The 19,049-nt window shown below is 37.7% G+C and overlaps 1 protein-coding gene and 1 long non-coding RNA gene across 14 annotated transcripts in view; one reads left to right on the top strand and one right to left on the bottom strand.

Moving 5' to 3' along the window:
- The window catches only part of DYNC1I1 (dynein cytoplasmic 1 intermediate chain 1), a 311,119-nt gene that overhangs the window by 236,333 nt on the left and 55,737 nt on the right, over window positions 1–19,049 (bottom strand). For 4 of the 8 annotated variants that reach the window (XM_038556867.1, XM_038556870.1, XM_038556868.1 and 1 more), the window contains exon 5: window positions 10,231–10,290. The exons of the other annotated variants lie outside the window; for them this stretch is intronic. In XM_038556867.1, coding sequence (XP_038412795.1) covers window positions 10,231–10,290 — 60 coding nt within the window. The remainder of the gene's footprint in view (window positions 1–10,230; window positions 10,291–19,049) is intronic. 8 annotated transcript variants of the gene reach the window in all.
- Window positions 1–19,049, top strand: part of LOC111098764 — an 81,024-nt gene that overhangs the window by 23,228 nt on the left and 38,747 nt on the right. For 4 of the 6 annotated variants that reach the window (XR_005369398.1, XR_005369397.1, XR_005369400.1 and 1 more), the window contains exon 5: window positions 12,891–13,060. The exons of 1 other annotated variant lie outside the window; for it this stretch is intronic. This is a non-coding gene — a long non-coding RNA (uncharacterized LOC111098764). Of the gene's footprint in view, window positions 1–329; window positions 898–12,890; window positions 13,061–19,049 lie in introns of those variants that run through there. One more of the 6 variants, XR_005369396.1, reaches the window with a different exon arrangement.

Raw genomic sequence — 19,049 nt, 5'->3', positions numbered from 1 at the left:
CAGAGACTGTGTAAGTGACCTTAAGAAGCTGAGTGTAAAGGAACTAGAAAAGGGTCTACAAGCAAAGGGTGGGTGGGTTCAGTAACCAGAGAATCCAGGCAAGCATTAATTCATAGGAGGCAGCCAGAGACATGGTTACTGAATTTGTGACTGATGGTCTAACAAATATGAATTGGTCCAAGGTGGTTATGGCACTGGGAACAGTAAGGATATGCTGTAGTTTGGTGACTCTAGAAAAGAATTAAGCATAGACCTTAGCAGTTTACTTGGTATGGAGGGTGAAGGAAAAGGAGTAGATTGTGATTATTTTAAGGCTTCATGTCTTACAGGAAGAAAAGTGAATGATGTAACTGGAAGACACAGGAGAATTCAGAGAAAGATATGCTTTGGAGTTAAAAATGAGTACCTCAAAAAAAAAATGAGTACCTCAGTGGATGAGTTAATGGTGAAGGTTTCTCCAATTGTACAAGATAGAAGACCAAAGCTCAGAAAAGAAGACAAAACAGAAAATATAGCCCTGAGAGCCACCCAATAAGAGTCATATGAGAAAGTGCTGCATCCATAGAAAGAGTTTAGGGAGCCAAGGGCACAGAAACTCATGTAATATGAAAGAAGTCTAAAAAATGATAAAGGTTAATTTGTCTTCCAAACATTGTACTGTAGTATAATTAGGTGCCAAGATGTGATATCTCAAGGACTGACTCCTAGGGTTGGGATGGGACACCACATGGAGGAAAGGTGACAACAGGGCACCACACAATGGAAGTGAACCTGGCATGGCAGTTCCTCACCACACTCAGTTTATCACCCATGTTCCAAGTGGGTGTTTTCCTCTAAGGACTGGGAAGAAACTTGATGGTTGACCTTTTCTGATTACTTAAAAAAAAGATGAGTTTCCATTTTCTATGTTCGCATTTTAAAAATCATTTGAGGAGGTATTTATTTTGTTTCCATGATATTTACTTCTTACTGTGCAGGGATATTAGTTTGGCAACTAAAGCATTTTTCCTGAACAGAAGCAAATGTCAAGTCTGGCTCAGTCAACAGGCACAGCCAAAAGGTTTGCCTTGAATTTCATAACACAAGTAAATCTTGCAAATTTCTGGGATGAGCGAGAAGTCAAAATAGTCACAGTTACAATAGAGCTTGGCTCTATCAGTGGAGGTTCAGCAGAACCTGTACAGTAGAACTTGTAAAGTTCCCACTTTACGAAGGTAATTGTAAGTTCAGAATTATAAGGACAAAAAGTATAGAAGTGTATTTTCTCCAATATTACATAAAAAGACAATATTAATATAAAACTTGATAGAAATGGCCTTTTATGAACTTAATATTCATGAACAGCCCTCTGCAGAAGTTACATTTAAACCTCTAAAATTAGATAATTCTTTAAGTCACTTGGTACCAAAGCATAGGCACACATCCTTGCCAACTGGCTATATTCATTTTTCTGAAATAGAATAAAAAAAGAATATAGTTTTATGAAAATCCTGCTGCTACTGTGAAACAGAAGATATCCTCTAATTGCTTACTCAAGGTTCTTGAGAACATAGAACAAAGCCTGGCAGATAGCAAGTAGCTTTCAAGAAATGGTTGAGGGCTTGATAAATGAGTAGCATAAGAGGTAAGTAAAGTGTTTCTCTCTCCCTTGTGACAATACTATAATTGTGTCTGTTAAATCCAATTTATTAAAGTTTTTCATGGATCAAAATATATTCTATATTTATAGATTCTGAAATGCATTTTACCATTACCTTTTTATACACACACACACACACACACACACACACGCATGAATGCTATAAGCTCCTGTTCTATATTTCAATTTCTGTAGAAAGTGTGATTAGGTGTTACTTAAAAAGCAGAGATTGTCCCATTTGCTCAAGAACACAACCCATATTATTCTCAAGAAAATACTAGACATTGTTGCATGGGAAACCTTAAAAATTAATTCAAAGCAGAGGTCTAAACATACTGTATAAGAACATTTGACAAAATTTGAAGAATAGATTAACAGGGTCACTTCATCAAAGGCTAATGAGGTGATTACTGTGGTGTTAGGCAAATGGAAATGATTTTAAAATGCAAAAAGTCCTCTAAAACTGCTTGGTTAGATTTTCTCAAACATGTACACCATCTTGAAGAATATGTTTTTCTAGTGCCTTCATAGAGCTAGTTTAATTTCTATTCTTGACAGAGTGATCTATTTCACCACAGCAGTTTGGGATGGAGCAAGGTAGATTCAGGAGTAATATTCACCCCGTCTTTCAACCAAGAATAAAGATAAAGTTGAGAGAAAGAAGAGGTCATCATTTTCTACCAATGTCTCCCAAAAGTGGAAGGCATCTCTAAATTCCTCCTTCAGGGAAGGAGCAGCCAATCCCTCACAGCTTCAGTTTTTTCTCAGTCTCACTTTGCCTCCAAATATTTTTAAAACTCCACCAATAGTTTAATATACTATGACATGTAGGAAATATAATTGTGTGACTTCAATAAAATCAGAAGAAACTAAACATTCCAATATGTTACTGGGCTTAACAATTTTGAGGGGTCACAAATAGCCTTACTTGCTCATTGATGTTTATTCAATATTGAGAATCTTTGCTTCCCTCCTAGCTCCATATCCCTTATGCTGACTCTACATTTCCTTCATAAATATATATATATATAATCCCTCTCTCTAACTTCCTCACTGCAACCCTAAATTTGACTTCCCAACTTATACAGAATTTTTAAATTCTGTGATCCTTTAACTTACTGTTTTATCCTATTATTTCATTTTCTACTTCTATCTTCTTCAATTCACTTAATTTATTATAACAACCTGAGAAAGCAAGCATTTTGCTGTCATAAATATTTGCCTGGTAAGAAAAAAACAAAATGAGTCAAACTTATTTTCTCATTTCATTTGTAATTTTCTTGAAGCTATTTTTTCCTGAATCCCACTATATCATCTCCCTTATTTCTGTTTCCACTTGCTTTATTGATCAAATAAACACAAGATAACATACAAATCAGAATCAAGTGACACAATATTTGTGCTTTTAGCCAAGATGAGTAAGAGAAACCAGATTTACTCTCCATCTGAAACAACCAATAAAGAGGGAGGGGTAGCAGTTTGAATGAAACAACAGTTTGGAAGATACTGGAGGTCAGGCAACAAAGATCTGTGATGTAGGAGAGAGGGGAAACAAAAGATGAGCCCAATAATTGCCCCATCTTACTGCATTAAGAGCGTTCTCAGGCCACAGTGCAAAGAAGAAACCCATGGGAAATCTAGAAGACTCCTTACATTAAGGAGACAGAGCTGAGAGTCTAAAGAAACCAAGGAAGCTAGAATTCACAGGACAAAATACTAGAAAGCATAACTGCACAAAGAGAAAACTCAAAACATCTTCAAAGGGTTGCCCTTGAAGATTCAGCTTAGTGCTGACCTGGTGCAAATATGTGAGGAAACTATCTGGCCAAGGAAAGAACTACCTGAAAAAATTAAAGGTAACAGTTCTGGGCACTCACACAGGAACAGGATTAATGCCTGTTCCCTCCCACTAAAGCTAGAAACCTCAGGATTTATGGGGCATTGTGTAGAAGGCACATAAGGGTCTTGCCTCAATAGCAGGCATTAATTAGCCCTAGACTGACTACTGCTCCAGTCCCAACTAACAAATCTTAAAAGAAAGACTTGAGAGTATCTATCCATTTCCAAGTGAATTAACTGTATCTCAGAACAAATCTCAAAAAGATTTAGAGAGATTCAAATAAATCCAATACCTAACTAATATTCACAATGTCTGACTCAACCAAAATCTAGCAGGCCTGCAAAAAAGCAGGAAAAATATATATAATGAAAAGATATTAGTTAATCAGTTGAAACTGTCCCAGAACTAATACAGATGATGGGCTAGTAAGCAAGGGTATTAAAACAGTTATTAAAACTGTATTTCAAGTGTTCAAAAAGTTAAGTCAAAACATGTAGGATTTTTTGAAAGGATCCAAATTGAACTTCTAGAGATCGAAATTACAGCATTTGGAAATAAAAATTCACTGAGTAGGCTTTGTGGAATACTAGAAATTGTAAAACAAAAGACTAGTGAACACATACATGCACACACACACAAACACAAAACAATGGAAGCTATACAAAATAAAACACTGATAGAAGAGAAAAGTATGGAGCAAGCTAACTGTGGGAAACTTTCAAGTTACCTAATATACAAATGATTTGAGTTCTCAAAGAAGCAGAAGGAACAGAGGAAAAATATTTGAAAAAATAATGGTCAGGTTTTTCCAAATTTGTTTAAAACGGTAAACCCAATGATACAAAGAATCTCAGTGAAACCAAGCAATGAAGCATGGAGAAAACTATACCAAGGTACACTATAAATTATTCAAAATTACTGAGAAAGAGACCATTGTAAAAGCAGCCAGAAAGAAAAAAATGCTATATACAGAGGAATAAAAATAAGGATGACAGCAGATTTGTGGTCAAAAACAATGCAAGAGAAAAGACAATGAAACACCATTTCTGAAGAACTGAAAGAAAATCAACCTAGAATTATATACTCCATGAAAATATATTTCAAAAACAAAAATACAACAGATACTTTTAAGATATAAAAAGCTAAAAGAATGCTTTAACAGAAGACCTTCACTACAAGAAATGTTAAAGGATATCCACCAGGCAGTGGATACACTAGTAAAATTACACTAGATGGAAATATGGATCTACACAAAGTAATGAGAAATATCAGGAAAAGTATTTACTACATGGGTAAATATATGCAATATATTTTTCCTTATTATTTAAATCTCAGTGATAATTGGCTACTTAAAAATAAAAACATAAGTAGAAGTAAAAGGTATGACAATAGCAAAAAGTCAAGAAGTGAAATGTAAATGTATTATGAGGTTCTACTACACATGAAATGACATCATGTCATTTGAAGGTCGATTATGCTTAAAGATATATATTATAAACACTAAAGCAACCACTAAAATAATAAAGCAAAAGATATGCTAATAAGCCAAGAAAGAGCTAAAGCAATAAAAAAACTCAATAATATAAAAGTAAGCACCAAAAAATAATATAAGGAAAGAAGATTATATCTTCTTCAAATATAAACACTATAAAGATTTAAACCCAACCATATCAATAATCATATTAAATGTAAATAGTACAACTATCTCAATTAAAAGGCAGAGATTGTTAGAACAGATAAAAAGACAATACCCAATTACACGTTGCCTACAAGAAATGTACTTTAAATGTATATAAGTAAATAAAAGTAAAAGTTAAAAAGTTAAAGGGGAAGAAAAAGTTAAAAGGTGAAAAAAGATACACCATACTAACTCTAGTCAAAAGAAAGCTAAAGTGGCTATATTAAAGTCATATAAAGCAAATTTCAAAGCAAAAATACATTACCAGCGACAAAGAAGTTCATTTTATAATGATAAAGAGATTAATTTATCAAGAGACACATAAGAATCCTAAACATTTATGCACCTAATACAAAATTTCAAAATACATGAAGGAAAAACTAACAACTGCAAGAACTAGAAAAGCCCAAAACTGTAGTTGGAAATTTCACTCCTCTAGCAATAATTGATAGAGCCAACAGACAGAACATTGGCAAAAGGTACACTAGATTGGAACAATATAACCAACCAACTTGACCTAATTGATATTTATAGAATATTTACCCAACAATAGCACAACAGACACCTTTCTCAAGGACACATAGGACGTTTATTAAGACAGATCATACTATGGACATAAAGTAATTCTGAACACATTAAAAGGACACAAATAATACAAAATATGTTCTCAGGGCACGTGGGTGGCTTTAAAGTTCAGCAGCCAACTCTTGATTTCGGCTCAGGTCATGATCTCCAGGTCGTGAGATCCAACCCCAAGTCAGGCTCTGTGCTCAGCACAGAGTCTGCTTCTCTCCTTCTCCCTCTTCCTCTGTCCCTCTCCCTGCACCTCTCCCCAAAAGTAAGTAAGTAATTCTTTAAAAGAATATGTTCTCGGGATCCCTGGGTGGCGCAGCCGTTTAGCGCCTGCCTTTGGCCTGGGGTGCGATCCTGGAGATCTGGGATTGAATCCCATGTTGGGCTCCCGGTGCATGGAGCCTGCTTCTCCCTCTGCCTGTGTCTCTGCCTCTCTCTCTCTCACTGTGTGCCTATCATAAATAAATAAAAAAATTTTTTTAAAAAGAATATGTTCTCTAGCCACAGTAGAATTGAATTACAGGAAGATCTCTGGAAAATTCACAAATATGTGGAAACTACATAACACACTTCCAAATAACTCATCAGTTGAAGACAAAAAGAGAAACTGGAAAGTATTTTGAACTAAATGAAAATGACAAAAATATGTCAAAATTTGCAAGATGCCACTAAGCAGTTCTCAAGGGTAATTTTACAGCACTACACACCTATATTAGAGATCTCAAGTCAATGACCTTTGCTTCCATTTTAAGAAATCACAGAAGGAAAAGTATATTAAACACAAAGTTAGCAGAAGAAAGATTTAATATCAGAGTATAAATCAATGAAATAGAAAAATAGAGAAAACCAATGAAACCCAATGCTGGTCCTTTAAGATCAATAAAATTGATAAACCTCTAGTCATACAGAAGAAAAACGACACAAGACAAAATCTGCCAATCTCAAGAAGAAGAGAAGTGACTGTATCTATAGATTCTGCAGATATTTAAAAGATAATGAGATACATATACAATTTTAGGCCAATAAATTTGCCAATGGAGAGGAAATGGACATATTACTTCAAAGACACAAACTACCAAAGCTCACTCAGAAAAATACAGATCATCTCAGTAGCTCCATTACTATTAAAGTTATTGAATTTGTGTTTTTAGATATCCCCCACAATAAAATCCCAAACTCAAATGGTTTCATAGGTGATTGTATTCTAGCACCTACTTAAGGAATCCTTGAATATTAAAATTATGCCACCAAAAGCATGATCTGTAAAAGAAGAAATTTCTATACTGGAATTTGTCAAAATTAAACAGGTTGGTTTTCTTAAAGACATGGTTAAGAGAATGTAAAAGACAAGTCACAAATGGGGAGAAAGTATTTACAAACTATATACTAGATAAAGAATTATATTTCAAATATGTAAAGAACTCTCAAAACTCCATAATGAGAAAACAAACCACCGAATTCATAAAAAATAAGGGCAAGAGATTTAAGTAGACATTTCATCAGAGAAGATATTTAAGTGGCAAATTATTTTTTTAATATTTTATTTATTTATTCATGAGAAACACAGAGAGGGAGAGAAGAGACACAGGCAGAGGGAGAAGTAGGCTCCATGCAGCGATCCTGGGTCTCCAGGATCAGGCCCTGGGCCAAAGGCGGCGCTAAACCGCTGAGCCACCAGGGCTGCCCTTAAGTGGCAAATTAGAGCATGAAGAGATATTTAACACCATCAGTCCGTAGAAAAATGCAAGTTAAAACCACATTTGAGATACCACTACACTCTTATAATAGTGGTTAAAAAAAAACTATGATTTTTTTTTTTTAAATCCAAATCAAGTGTTGTCAAGAATGAGGAGGGACTGAGGATCTCACACACAGTGCTGGTGAGAATGTAAAATGCCAAAACCACTTTGAAAATACCTCAACAGTCTCTTAAGTTAAATGTACCTCCACTATGTGATTCAGCCATTCAATTTAGTGATATTTACCCAGAAGAAATGAAAGTATGTTTATAAAAATTATTTGTATATGAATGCTCATCAGTTTTATTTGTAATGGGCAGAAAAACTGGAAACAACCCAAATGTACATCAAAAAGCGACTGGCTGAACAAACTGGCATGTCCATAAGATGGACTTCTCAGCAGTAACAAGGAATGAATTACTGATACCTCACACAGATGAATTTCAAAATAGTTCTTTTGAGTGAAAGAAGTCAGTCAGAAGAACACCTACTGCATGGTTTCATTTATAAAATATTCCAGGAAACATAAATGAATGCATAGTGACAGAGAACGGATCAGTTGTTTGGGGGCATGGAGAGAAGTAGGGTGAGAGGAACCAAAGGGTGTGAGGAGACTTATGGGGATGATGAGTATGTTTATTATCTTGGTCAAAGTGATGGTTTCATAAATGTGTACACATGTATGTGTGTGTACATAAAAACACACACATGTTGTTTTTTGTCAAATATACTTCAATAAAGATGCTTTTAAAAAGGTCGACTATATTTCAATTTAAAAAAAACAATTAAGTTACCGAGCAAGTTATGGACTCTGATCAACCCCATGCCAAGGATCAAGAAGAAATAAAATTATCTCTGGAAAAATCTTGTTGCCTGAGGTTCATAAATAAAAGTGTGTGTGAGGGGAGGGCAGCCCTGTGTGTAAGGACTACCAGAAAAGAGAGGTTTTCTCTAATCAGTGTTTAAAATTGGAACCTGGCTAAAATCGTCTCCTCTCTCAAACCTTCTCTGCATGCTTACAAATGCTCTACGATCAACCTCTCCAAGAACGGATCTCATTTCTTCTCCTCTTTCTCTGACTCACTGGGCCTGCTCTGAAGGAAAATGTGGCAGGCAAGGTGGGAGCCACAGATATGCCATCTCCCCAGAAAAGTTGCAAGTTTTAATCTGCATAGTCAACTGAATTTTTGCTTGGAAAACACATCTAAATAGGAGAATTCCCAACTGTTCCACATCAGCAAGTGTAATTTAGCAATGCCACAATCTGTCTAAAAATCTGTTAAGTGCATAGGCTGGAGTTTGCCAGTTCCATCCTCCTTTTTTTTGAAAACACAATGAAATATTGAAGGACTGCACACTGAAATTCCCCTGAACTCTAACATACTATATATTCATGTTTCTCTGCTTGATTTCAACTTTATATCTTGGTTATTCAAATAATAAAAACTGTTATGCCACACAATGAACCACAAAACTAAAGAGTCAAGAATTTAGGGATGTTGGAAAAGTGTGCTCAGTTACCCGAAGTGTTAGGGCATTTCCTTGGTTTGTGAGTCTGCTGAGAACTCTTTACATATAAAAGGGTCACAGGCAGAGATCATTTAAGCTAACACCCAGACAGTCCATCTACCTCCTTGTACATCTACAGTAGGCACTGAAATTGATAGAAATCCACAGATATGTGCCCAGGAATCTCAGGAATTCAAAATAAATGATAACTAACTAAATAAATGCCCACTTTGAGATTTATTGACTCACATTTAGAAACAAAAAAAGGTAATATTACAAGATACTGTAATAAAATGTGCTATCTTCACATATGAAGGTACTCAGTGGTGTACAGGCAAATATTAATTAACTGGTATGAGGGCAAGGGAGCAAGCCCTGATTTGTAGCCAGTTTTTATGGTATGAATACTCCCACCATGGCTGATTTCAAGCTGATTGCACCCAATGCGAAGTTGAGAAGAGAAGCACACAGACTGGCTCTTCTGAGCTTGAGCATGAGCTAGTACAAGCACCACAATGGAAATATCTTATGCCTCACTACGGGTAACTCCAATGCTACAAGGGAAGTAAACTCAGTTTCTAGGACATGCTCATGTGTTTTATTCTTTGGGGACGAATTTTCCATTCTGAAGCTACCTGTGACATTACATTTCCATCTGAAAAAAAGAAAGATCTTTACAATGTAGGAGATATTACCCATCATTGAATATTTGAGATTTCTTAATATTGAGGAATTCAACAACTTTTCTTTTTCTTTAACAGGAATCTTTATATGTTCAAACTCCGTTCAAATGAAATGCTTATTGTGAGTCCCCAAAACAGCGAAAAGAAAAGGAAACAAGACAGGACGTTTTAATTCCAATTTTAGACAAAAATTAACCTAAGGCAACTTGTTAGTAAAGGGGAAGGATGGTTAGGATATAGTCAAACATACCTCCCACCACAGAATGCATGTGCCCCACCTTGAAGCAGAGGTGTGGATGTATGTTTGTATTTTTGTTTTAGAGGAGTATCATTTTTGCAATAAAGGAATTAAGAAGGAGAAATAAAAAGTCAACTTTTTGTGGTGTTTTCCACAAAGAGAGACTTTCTTCAAAGCTTAATTTTATAAGGAAAACTAACAGAAGGAAATAAAGTTATCAAACCAGAAGTCCAACAAAAGGGGGGGAAACGTGAGCAACAACAGCTCCAGCATTTCAACACAGCTATAGCAAAGAAATAATAAAAGGAGTAACAAAAGAGCAGACATATACCCAAGTTCTGAGTCTGACTGCAGCTGGAGCACTGAGGGGTCTGTGTCCCATTGCAGGGTCCTAATCGTGCAGCACAAGGGAAAAAGAACACAGAGAATTAACAAAAGGGGAGGAAAACAAACCAAACTGTGTCATTCATCAAGTCAATGGTATATACAATACATACACAGAACATCTCCCCACTGCCCCCCACCTCCAGCCCCAGGTGCAAGGAAGACCCCATGGGTATCAAGTGACCTTTGAACATCAGTTTGATACTGGAAACTGTGGTTGTTTGGTTGTCTGCATGCATGGAAGGAAGCCCAGAACTAAATACTCAAACGTTATACACCTTCCTACTCTCCCCCTCTGCCCTTTTTTTGTTTTGTTTTGTTCTGTTTTCTACTCAAGCCTGCTTGATTTGAGCATGTAGGCTGTTTTGTCTTTCTCTTACACCCCAGAAGCCCATCCACACCTGGGAGCGCCAAGCATCTCCCATGTGGTGCAGAGAACCAAAGGCAAGGCTGCAAATGGCGAGAGCAAGAGTATCTGGGGAGGTCAGGCCAAGTGGAGCCTGACTTCAGGGCCTGCTGGACTGCTGGCTTCCTCGGGTCAATTACTGCAAGAAGAATGCACTGGATTTTGAGGCTCATGGGTATTTTGGTGCCTTTTATTTATATGTTACACTGATGTAGTCACCATTAATATCGCATGTGGCTAAGATGCCAGGGATATCTTACATCTTTTAAATATCTTACAAGAGATGGCACAAAGTATCAACAGTTACCAAGGCGTTCAGGTTTCCCTATTGTTTCTCTTTCACAATAAAAGGGGATAAAGACTTCTACAAACAGAGTGCATTCATAAAAGAACCTTTCTCAAACCCCACAGCTTTTGCTTAATCTAAGTGTGGCCTAACAGGATCACCAGCATCTCTCAGAACTTGCTGGAAATGCAGACTCCAGCCTCACCCCAGACACCCTGACTGCACACTGCAGTTTACTAAGACTCCAGGCCCTTTGCAGGGACCCTCACGTTTGAGAAGCCACGCTCGGTTTCCTCATCTGTAAAGACTTACCACGGCTTTTACAGAGACAATTTCATTTCAGGCTGACCTGGCCTGCAGCTATCTTCTAAACTTACATTTGACCACTGTTTTCCTCCCTCCCCATGTCCTGTTGGATGCTCTTCCCCCTAAGAGCTGTGTGTCTTTACTCAAATCTTATCTGCTCAGAGAGGGTTTCCTTCCCTCACTACCTGGTAGCACTGCCTTGTCACTCTTCATCCCTTTCACTTACACTGTTTTCCTTTCTTCACGACACCTATGGTTTTATTATACATCAGTTTACATACTACTATTTGCTGTTTGATCCAGATTTGAGCCTCGTAATGGGGGAGGCTGGGCTGTATCCCTAGATTATAGGGATCTGCCCAGGAAAGGACCTGGCATCCCTCCTTACACAATACAGTATTAGTTGAAAATATGAATGAATGGATGGATGGATGGATGGATGATCTTTCTCTGGTTTTCTACAGGGATAATTTATAATTCTACCTAAAAAGCTAAGTAACTATTTGATAAACAGTAGCCTTTCTTTACTACCAGATTCACTATATCTACTATTGATATTTCTTTGAGTCAACACCCCACCTGTGTGACAGATCCTATATAAGCTCCTCCTACAGAGGTAGCAGAAGACAAATTCACAGCTTCCCTTATCAGCTCTGGCTACACTCTTGTCCTCTTACCTGAACATTCTGAAACATGACAACTGAAGTCCAATGAACTCTAAATGGCCACTGTTTCTTAGACCAGTGCCTCTCAAATTTCAATGTGCATACACACACCTGGGAATACTGTTAAAAGGCAGATTCTGATTTAGTAGGTCTCTGACATTTCTAACAGGCTCCAGGGGATACAGAGCCTGTCCGTAGGCCACACTTTGAGTAGCAAGGTTTTGACTTAAATTAGTGGTTTTCAAACTCTGACAAGGACATGAATGATGATGTGGAGGGCTTACTAAAATACAGAATGCTATCTCCAACTCCAGAAATTCTGATTCAATAGGTGTAGGGTGGTGCCTGAGAATTTGTACTCTAACAAGTTTCCAGGTAAAGGCTTACAGCTGACCCTGGAACCACCTTTACAGAATGACCAGTTAGACTATAGCTTTCATTAGTCAGCAGACAGAAAGCATCACTGATCCTCAAATACGTCAGCCTCTAACCCTGTGATTAACTCAAGCCTGGCCTAAGACCCAGGCCACTTTCAGACTAATTAAATCAGAATGTGCAGAGTGAGACTCAAGCATCTGTATTTCTGAAAACTCTCCAGGTGATTCTGATGTGCAGCCAAGCATGAGAACCCCTGCTCTGGACTCTTCTCTGCTCAAGGAAAGCAGATCTTCTAGACACTGATTCCTTCACCTTGTTGGTGAATGTAATGGTTGTAAATGGTGAAAGTAACAGAATCTGCTACAGTGATTCATAGTTGCTGTTCACATGTCTCTAGGGATCAAACCTTTTAACTTTAAGGGCATTTCTTTGGCTTATAGAGAGAATAGCAGCCTCTGGCTCTGGCTGGCATTCCCCTGTACGGGGAGGGATCAGCTATTTTGCTCTCAATTTGCCTGGAGGTTTCTGACAGGATGAGCTTTTTTAACCTTTTCCACCTCTCCCAGGCAGGTGAAGAATGCAGCAGCTCCCAGGTGGTCTGTCTGTCCTGTAACTTATCTGACAGGTCATCTGAACTCACTGTCTCCTTAAGAAGTAAAAATGATGATTCCATCAGAATCTACAGATCAGCAGTCTGGAGTTTGCATTTACTCAGGAGAACAACAAAGGTGGTCATGTATGTAAATAACCCACAGCAGTCCTGCCCCCCTGCCCCACATATATTATTCAGTAAAATAAATCATAGTCAACATCAGTAACGAGCAGTGAGGTAAGGAGTCAAGTCAAGGATGCAATCAAGTGTGCTAGTTTTATTTCCTTCTCATTTTTCCCATTATGATCTGTGGGATGGTCAGACTTGCACAGAACGCACTTTTTCCTTGAAAAAGAACTTAACAAAAAAAAAAAAAAAGAAAGAAAATAAAAAGAACTTAACAGCCAATACATTAAATGGGCAAAGTTTGTGTTTCCAAGGGTAGCCTGGTGTATTAAATGTTTGCTGAATTCCTTCTGTGCAAACTAGCAGAAAAACTTCTTCATAGGTGGCAGGACCTTGGAGAGAGTCACACTTGGTCCTCCAGGTGAGGTTTGTGTTTTTGAGTGTGGCTCCACTCTGTGTCCTGGGAAGGTCTCTGTCCCCAGCAAAGTGAGGATACAGGCCTACAGACCTTTTAAAGTTTTTTTTTTTTTTTTTCTGCCTGATATTTTAAAACATGGATAATTACTAAACTGCCTTTCACTTCTCTCTTCTCCAATTGGTAACCAATTTTATAACCAATTGACAGGGACTTTACTTCTCAACCATCTTAATATCGAGCTAGTGTATCAGTGAAAATAAAATGATGGTTTCCCCACAGCTTCTTCGGCAGTTTGAAATATTGCCAGGTAGTCAATTTTTTAAAATGAAAGTAGTGAAATTTTAAGTAAATAAATATATGTGAACATAATAAACTCCCACAAAATATTTTCAGACCATTACTGAAATAAGCAATTACAATTGTTTATCGTAAAAAAAGAATTACAAAATAATTCAGACAATTATTACTGTTTACCACAGTAATTAGTTCTCGTTTTCAGTGATTTTTGGAATGGACCAATCAATACATGCAAGGAGAGAATATTTTTGACAAGAGCATCCATTTACTTATTCATAAATATCTATTAAAGACCTAATAGGTAAAATACTGTGATAGAGGATGAAAGGAATTCTCAAGGAAACTACAACTCTTATAGAGAGATAAAACATGTATAAATAGTTTGGTGGAATGAGACAGAAAGTAAAACATGCCGTATAAGTGGCACCACAGGTGTGCTGTGGGACATAGGACTTGCATTTAAGAATCTTACATTTTAGTGAAGTAATGAGACGTATGAATATTTATACCTAATGATACACTGATAACCTATGCAAAAAAGGAAGCAGTTGTCATTATTTTTCCAGGCCCTGAAGTCTAAAGTTTCAATAAATGTTAGCTGAAAAAATAAGTAAATGTCATAGAAAGATCAATAATAATTATATAATTTCCTTTCGCTCAGTGTTTACTTGGTGCTAGCTAGCCACAGAGTACTACTGTACTTTCATTATCCTCTAGAAGCCAGAGCAGGGAAACACTTTCCCTCTGAAAAGATCAGAGATTACATGTTTTGGCAGGATGGGGTCAGGATTTGGACATAAACTCATTTTCATCAGTGCCTAGTTTGTTTGACTTAAGCAGCTGAGTTGGTTTCCTAGGTCTAACAAGAGTCTGTTATATTTTAGATGTTAATTTAACAATTTATCATAAGAACAATAACTGCCAAGAAGAGCAATTATACACGCTGGATAAAGTCTTCTCTCCTTGAAGGCCAACTTCCTGGGAAGCCAGATGACCATTAGCATCTTGGGGACTGGAGAAAGTGAAGCTGAATGTTTTACTACTGCAGCGTCTCCCAGCCCTACACCCACCCCATCATGTATACCACACATACACCACATACACCACACATAGCCCTGTGCTGTCAAGGTCTCCGTTTACCCCCAGTTACTGGGATGCCCATCTAAACCCTTTCTGACTGATGTCATCTTTCCTTAACTGTCAGTTAGATTTTTGTCTGCTGTTCTTATATGGAAAATCATCCTGCTGTTATTTGTTTGCTTATTTTTAAGAGCTACATTTGTCTGTAGTCATCAGTTTCAGGTTATTTCTTAGGTTAACTCTGAGGATTGAAAGGAGGATTTCTGATCTTACACAGGGAACCTGCTGTTTGAACAGATCTTGAATAACCCAATAATTCTCTATCTATTCTGGACTAAGGGGCATTGTCCCCTAAGTTGTAGGTCCCACAGGTGGGATTGGCATTTCGGGACATTTCCCAACTTTGTTTTCAAATACTAGATACAGAAGCTGCCCATGCCATGGAAAATGATCATTCACTTATTTGACCCTAAATATGCCAGACAATGTAGCCTCTAGTATCTCATCTAGAAAGGCCTGCCATGTAACATTTGGTTTGCAATTTGGGAGACAATGTTTTTCATTACTTAAAAAAAATAGACAAAATATCAAAATTCTTCAAATTAGCAGTGACCTATTTAGAGATTAACAGAACTTTATATTTTATTTTATTTTTTATTTATTTATTTTTTAAATATTTTTTTAACTTTTATTTATTTACGATAGTCACAGAGAGAGAGAGAGAGAGAGGCAGAGACATAGGCAGAGGGAGAAGCAGGCTCCATGCACTGGGAGCCCGACGTGGGATTTGATCCCAGGTCTCCAGGATCACGCCCTGGGCCAAAGGCAGGCACCAAACCGCTGCGCCACCCAGGGATCCCAGAACTTTATATTTTAAACTTTCTACCAAGTCATCACTAACTTCTTAGAAAATTCTCTCTCCCTGGTTCAATTTTATTGGCTTAGTTTCACTTTATTAGATAGAAGTAAAAATTCAAAACCAAAACAACAACAAGCCTTGGCCATTTGTTTAAAGTATAACTTAGGTGTGAAAGACGTGATGTCTGTGTTACATATACCTTACTCCCCGTTGAGTGTTTAACTTCTCCCTGTTCAGCTCTTACAGCAAGTTGCTAGTCTCTATTCTTCTTTCCATTTTTATTAATCCTCTGAGTAGAAAGCCTTGAAATTCTTCCCTAAAGAGTATCTTTGCCTTGACCTTTTCTTTGGTTGTAAGAAAGTGATGTCTGATAAATATCTGGAAGGCAGTAGGTAAGAACTCTGTCATTTGTCATGCTAACGCTCAACACACTACACTGCTAGTGGCATTTAAAATCATTATAGTTCTTTTGGAAAGCAATATGTCAATGTGCAGCAGGAATCACTGACACAGAATTGTTCCTGGACAATTTACTTCCAGAAACTCAACCTATGGAAAAAAACATGACAAGCAATTATAATAACCAAAATTAAGGTGGTGATGATGATGATGATGATGATGATGATGGCAGCCTCCAAGTCATCAAACACCATGACTAATTTTGGCAGGGGCCTGATTTTTTCCATCCCCATAAAGCCAAGCATTTCCCAATCAGGGTCACTCCTTCCCTTACCTCTGAACTCTAACCCTAGGTGATCCCAGAGATGTCTATCTATTTTCTGCAAAAAATAACCACAAAGTCTTCATCACCACTGAGCCCAATTCCACTTTTTCACAGGACATACCCATCTTCGCACCAGAGCCATTTTACCCTTCTTGTCTCATCTGTCTTTTGTTTCCTTTTCCACCCCACAACCCTAGTTTAAACCATCAGGCCTTTACATCAGACCAATAGTTCCCCACTAGTCCTCAGACCTTGAAAGCATTATAAAATCACAGTGTCCCAGACCTCACCTAGACCTGTGGTTTAGGTACCTGTATTAGGTTCCTCCAGTGAATTCAGTAAACAGCCACCAGGTATAGGAGATAGGGACTGCAACTATCACAAGAGTCATCCTTGTCTCCCAGCCTCCTTAACATGCATTCTACCTCCCATACCCCCCAATCCTTTTTCTTTATGGACACCTTTCCCATTATCTGGAATGCTCTTTCTCCTAACTCCACTTGTCCAAAGCATATGCGTTCTTTAAGGCCCAGTTCAAATGTCATGCTCTCGAGATATATTTGTCCTCAATAACCTCATTCAGAAATAACTTGTCTCTCTCTGGGATAGGAATAGAAAAATACCTGAATACCTGGGCCTCTTATTTCGCAGTTCTCTATGCTAGTCTATAGTCCAAATCCTGGATTGAAGACCAAATCTGAGGATGACCTACAGGAGGTAATGAGCACTGTTACAAAGTCCAAAGACCTCAGCATCAAGCCGAACACACTGCTGGACTCACTCTGACTTTTTGCCCCAAGTTCAGTAATCAGATTTCTGCCTTGTTTCTGTGACAAAGTCCCTGACCTTAGTCCTATAACCTCTGTCAGTGATTCTCCTTCAGCAAAATCCATCTTTGGGCAACTTGGCCAGCAACCTTGAACTACCCTGCTTTTTTCTCTGTCCTCATCCCTCTACTCATCCTGCACCCATCCCATCCAATGTTTTGCAAGTTGTGCCTATGCATACATATGTTCATGCACACGCACACACACACACACACACACAAAGTTAATAAATATTTACCAAGTACCAATATGTATCAAGACTCTATGTAGGGTAGTAATGAACCAGAACCACTTGTCCCAAATGAATATACTACAAATTAATTACAGACGATTTGGGAATAATAGTTAATGATATTATTGCTCATTTCTACAAGTACAAATATTTGAGAGCTGTAATTGCATGGCAACATTTCCTTAGATGGCTTCAAATTAAATCTTTCAATTTACTGGAAGCAGGCTCTTTAGAAGTGAGAAGAATTCCTTATCTTAAATTCCTTGCAGGTCTAATATTTCTTATGTCTTTCACACAATAAATCTCCAAATATTTAGTGAATGAGTGGATAAATGAAGAAGCATATGAATGTTCTTTACTTGCCTTTTTTTTTTTTTTTTTTTGATGGGTGAAGGCTGAGTAAGCTGATTCCCAAAGAAATAGTTTTTACTTTCATTTTACTAAAAAATGAAAGAGTAAATCAGGGCATGTCTGGCCTAAAACCTTTAATCTCTCCCAAACTGAGATTTGTGCTCCGAATAAAAATAAATCCAGCTATCTTCTCTACCAAATGAATTTATCCTTGAAGCAACTGTATTGAAATTCAATTCTCACATTCTTTCTTCTCTAAGGTGGAAAGATAGCTCGAGGGCAGAACACTAAACTCCCCTGAATTCCAGAGTCTCTGAATGCTTGTTCCACGTGCCTTCTCTGTCAAACAAATCACTAGTCACTAATCAGATAAGGAAAACAGTTTGGGTGGTGTGAGCAGACTGCTAAATAGAAAGTCTTCAGTCGGTGTTATCCCCGAAACACCTATTTTTCTAAGTGCCATTTCCCAAGGCAAGACTGAATAATAAGGACATTTAAAAATCTGTCATATCACTCAATCTGTCACTGTCATTAACATGATGTCAATTAATTAAGGATGGCATTTAAATAATGAGCTAATGTTTTACCTCCCAACCTCAATTATTTCCTCACTTAGGACTGACAATGATGATGATAAAGATGTTCTGATGTCAGAAATAAAATTAGAACAGTGCAGTACATACTTATATTGAGTTCTTAAAAAAAAAAATTCTTAATTTACTGTGTGAGAATTTTCCCTCTGTTGACCAGCATCAGAGCCCTAACAGGGAGCTCTTCTACAGGCCACCAAGCCATGCAGGAAGTCCATCTGAGCTGGATGCAAAAAGAAAATCCTCCATCATGGAGGAAGGACATGTTTTCCCCAAATCTTTTACAGAGGATCTGCTGTCAAGCAAGCAGTTTCTCACAAGAAACCTCAGCAACTCCTTGTTGACTGTGTCACTGTAACCATATGCAGATAGTTTCACAGTGCACTCTCCTGTAGACAGGGTAACAAGGTATCAAAAATGTGCAATCAGGGATCCCTGGGTGGCGCAGCAGTTTAGCACCTGCCTTTGGCCCAGGGCGCGATCCTGGAGACCCGGGATCGAATCCCATGTCGGGCTCCCGGTGCATGGAGCCTGCTTCTCCCTCTGCCTATGTCTCTGCCTCTCTCTCTCTCTCTCTCTCTCTGTGACTATCATAAATAAATAAAAATTAAAAAAAAAATGTTCAATCA

This window comes from Canis lupus, chromosome 14 (assembly GCF_011100685.1).
Source record: "Canis lupus familiaris isolate Mischka breed German Shepherd chromosome 14, alternate assembly UU_Cfam_GSD_1.0, whole genome shotgun sequence".
NCBI classification, from domain to species: Eukaryota; Metazoa; Chordata; class Mammalia; order Carnivora; family Canidae; genus Canis; species Canis lupus.
The sequence above is the reverse complement of the archived record's forward strand: the minus strand, read 5'-3'. Positions and strand labels throughout refer to the sequence as shown.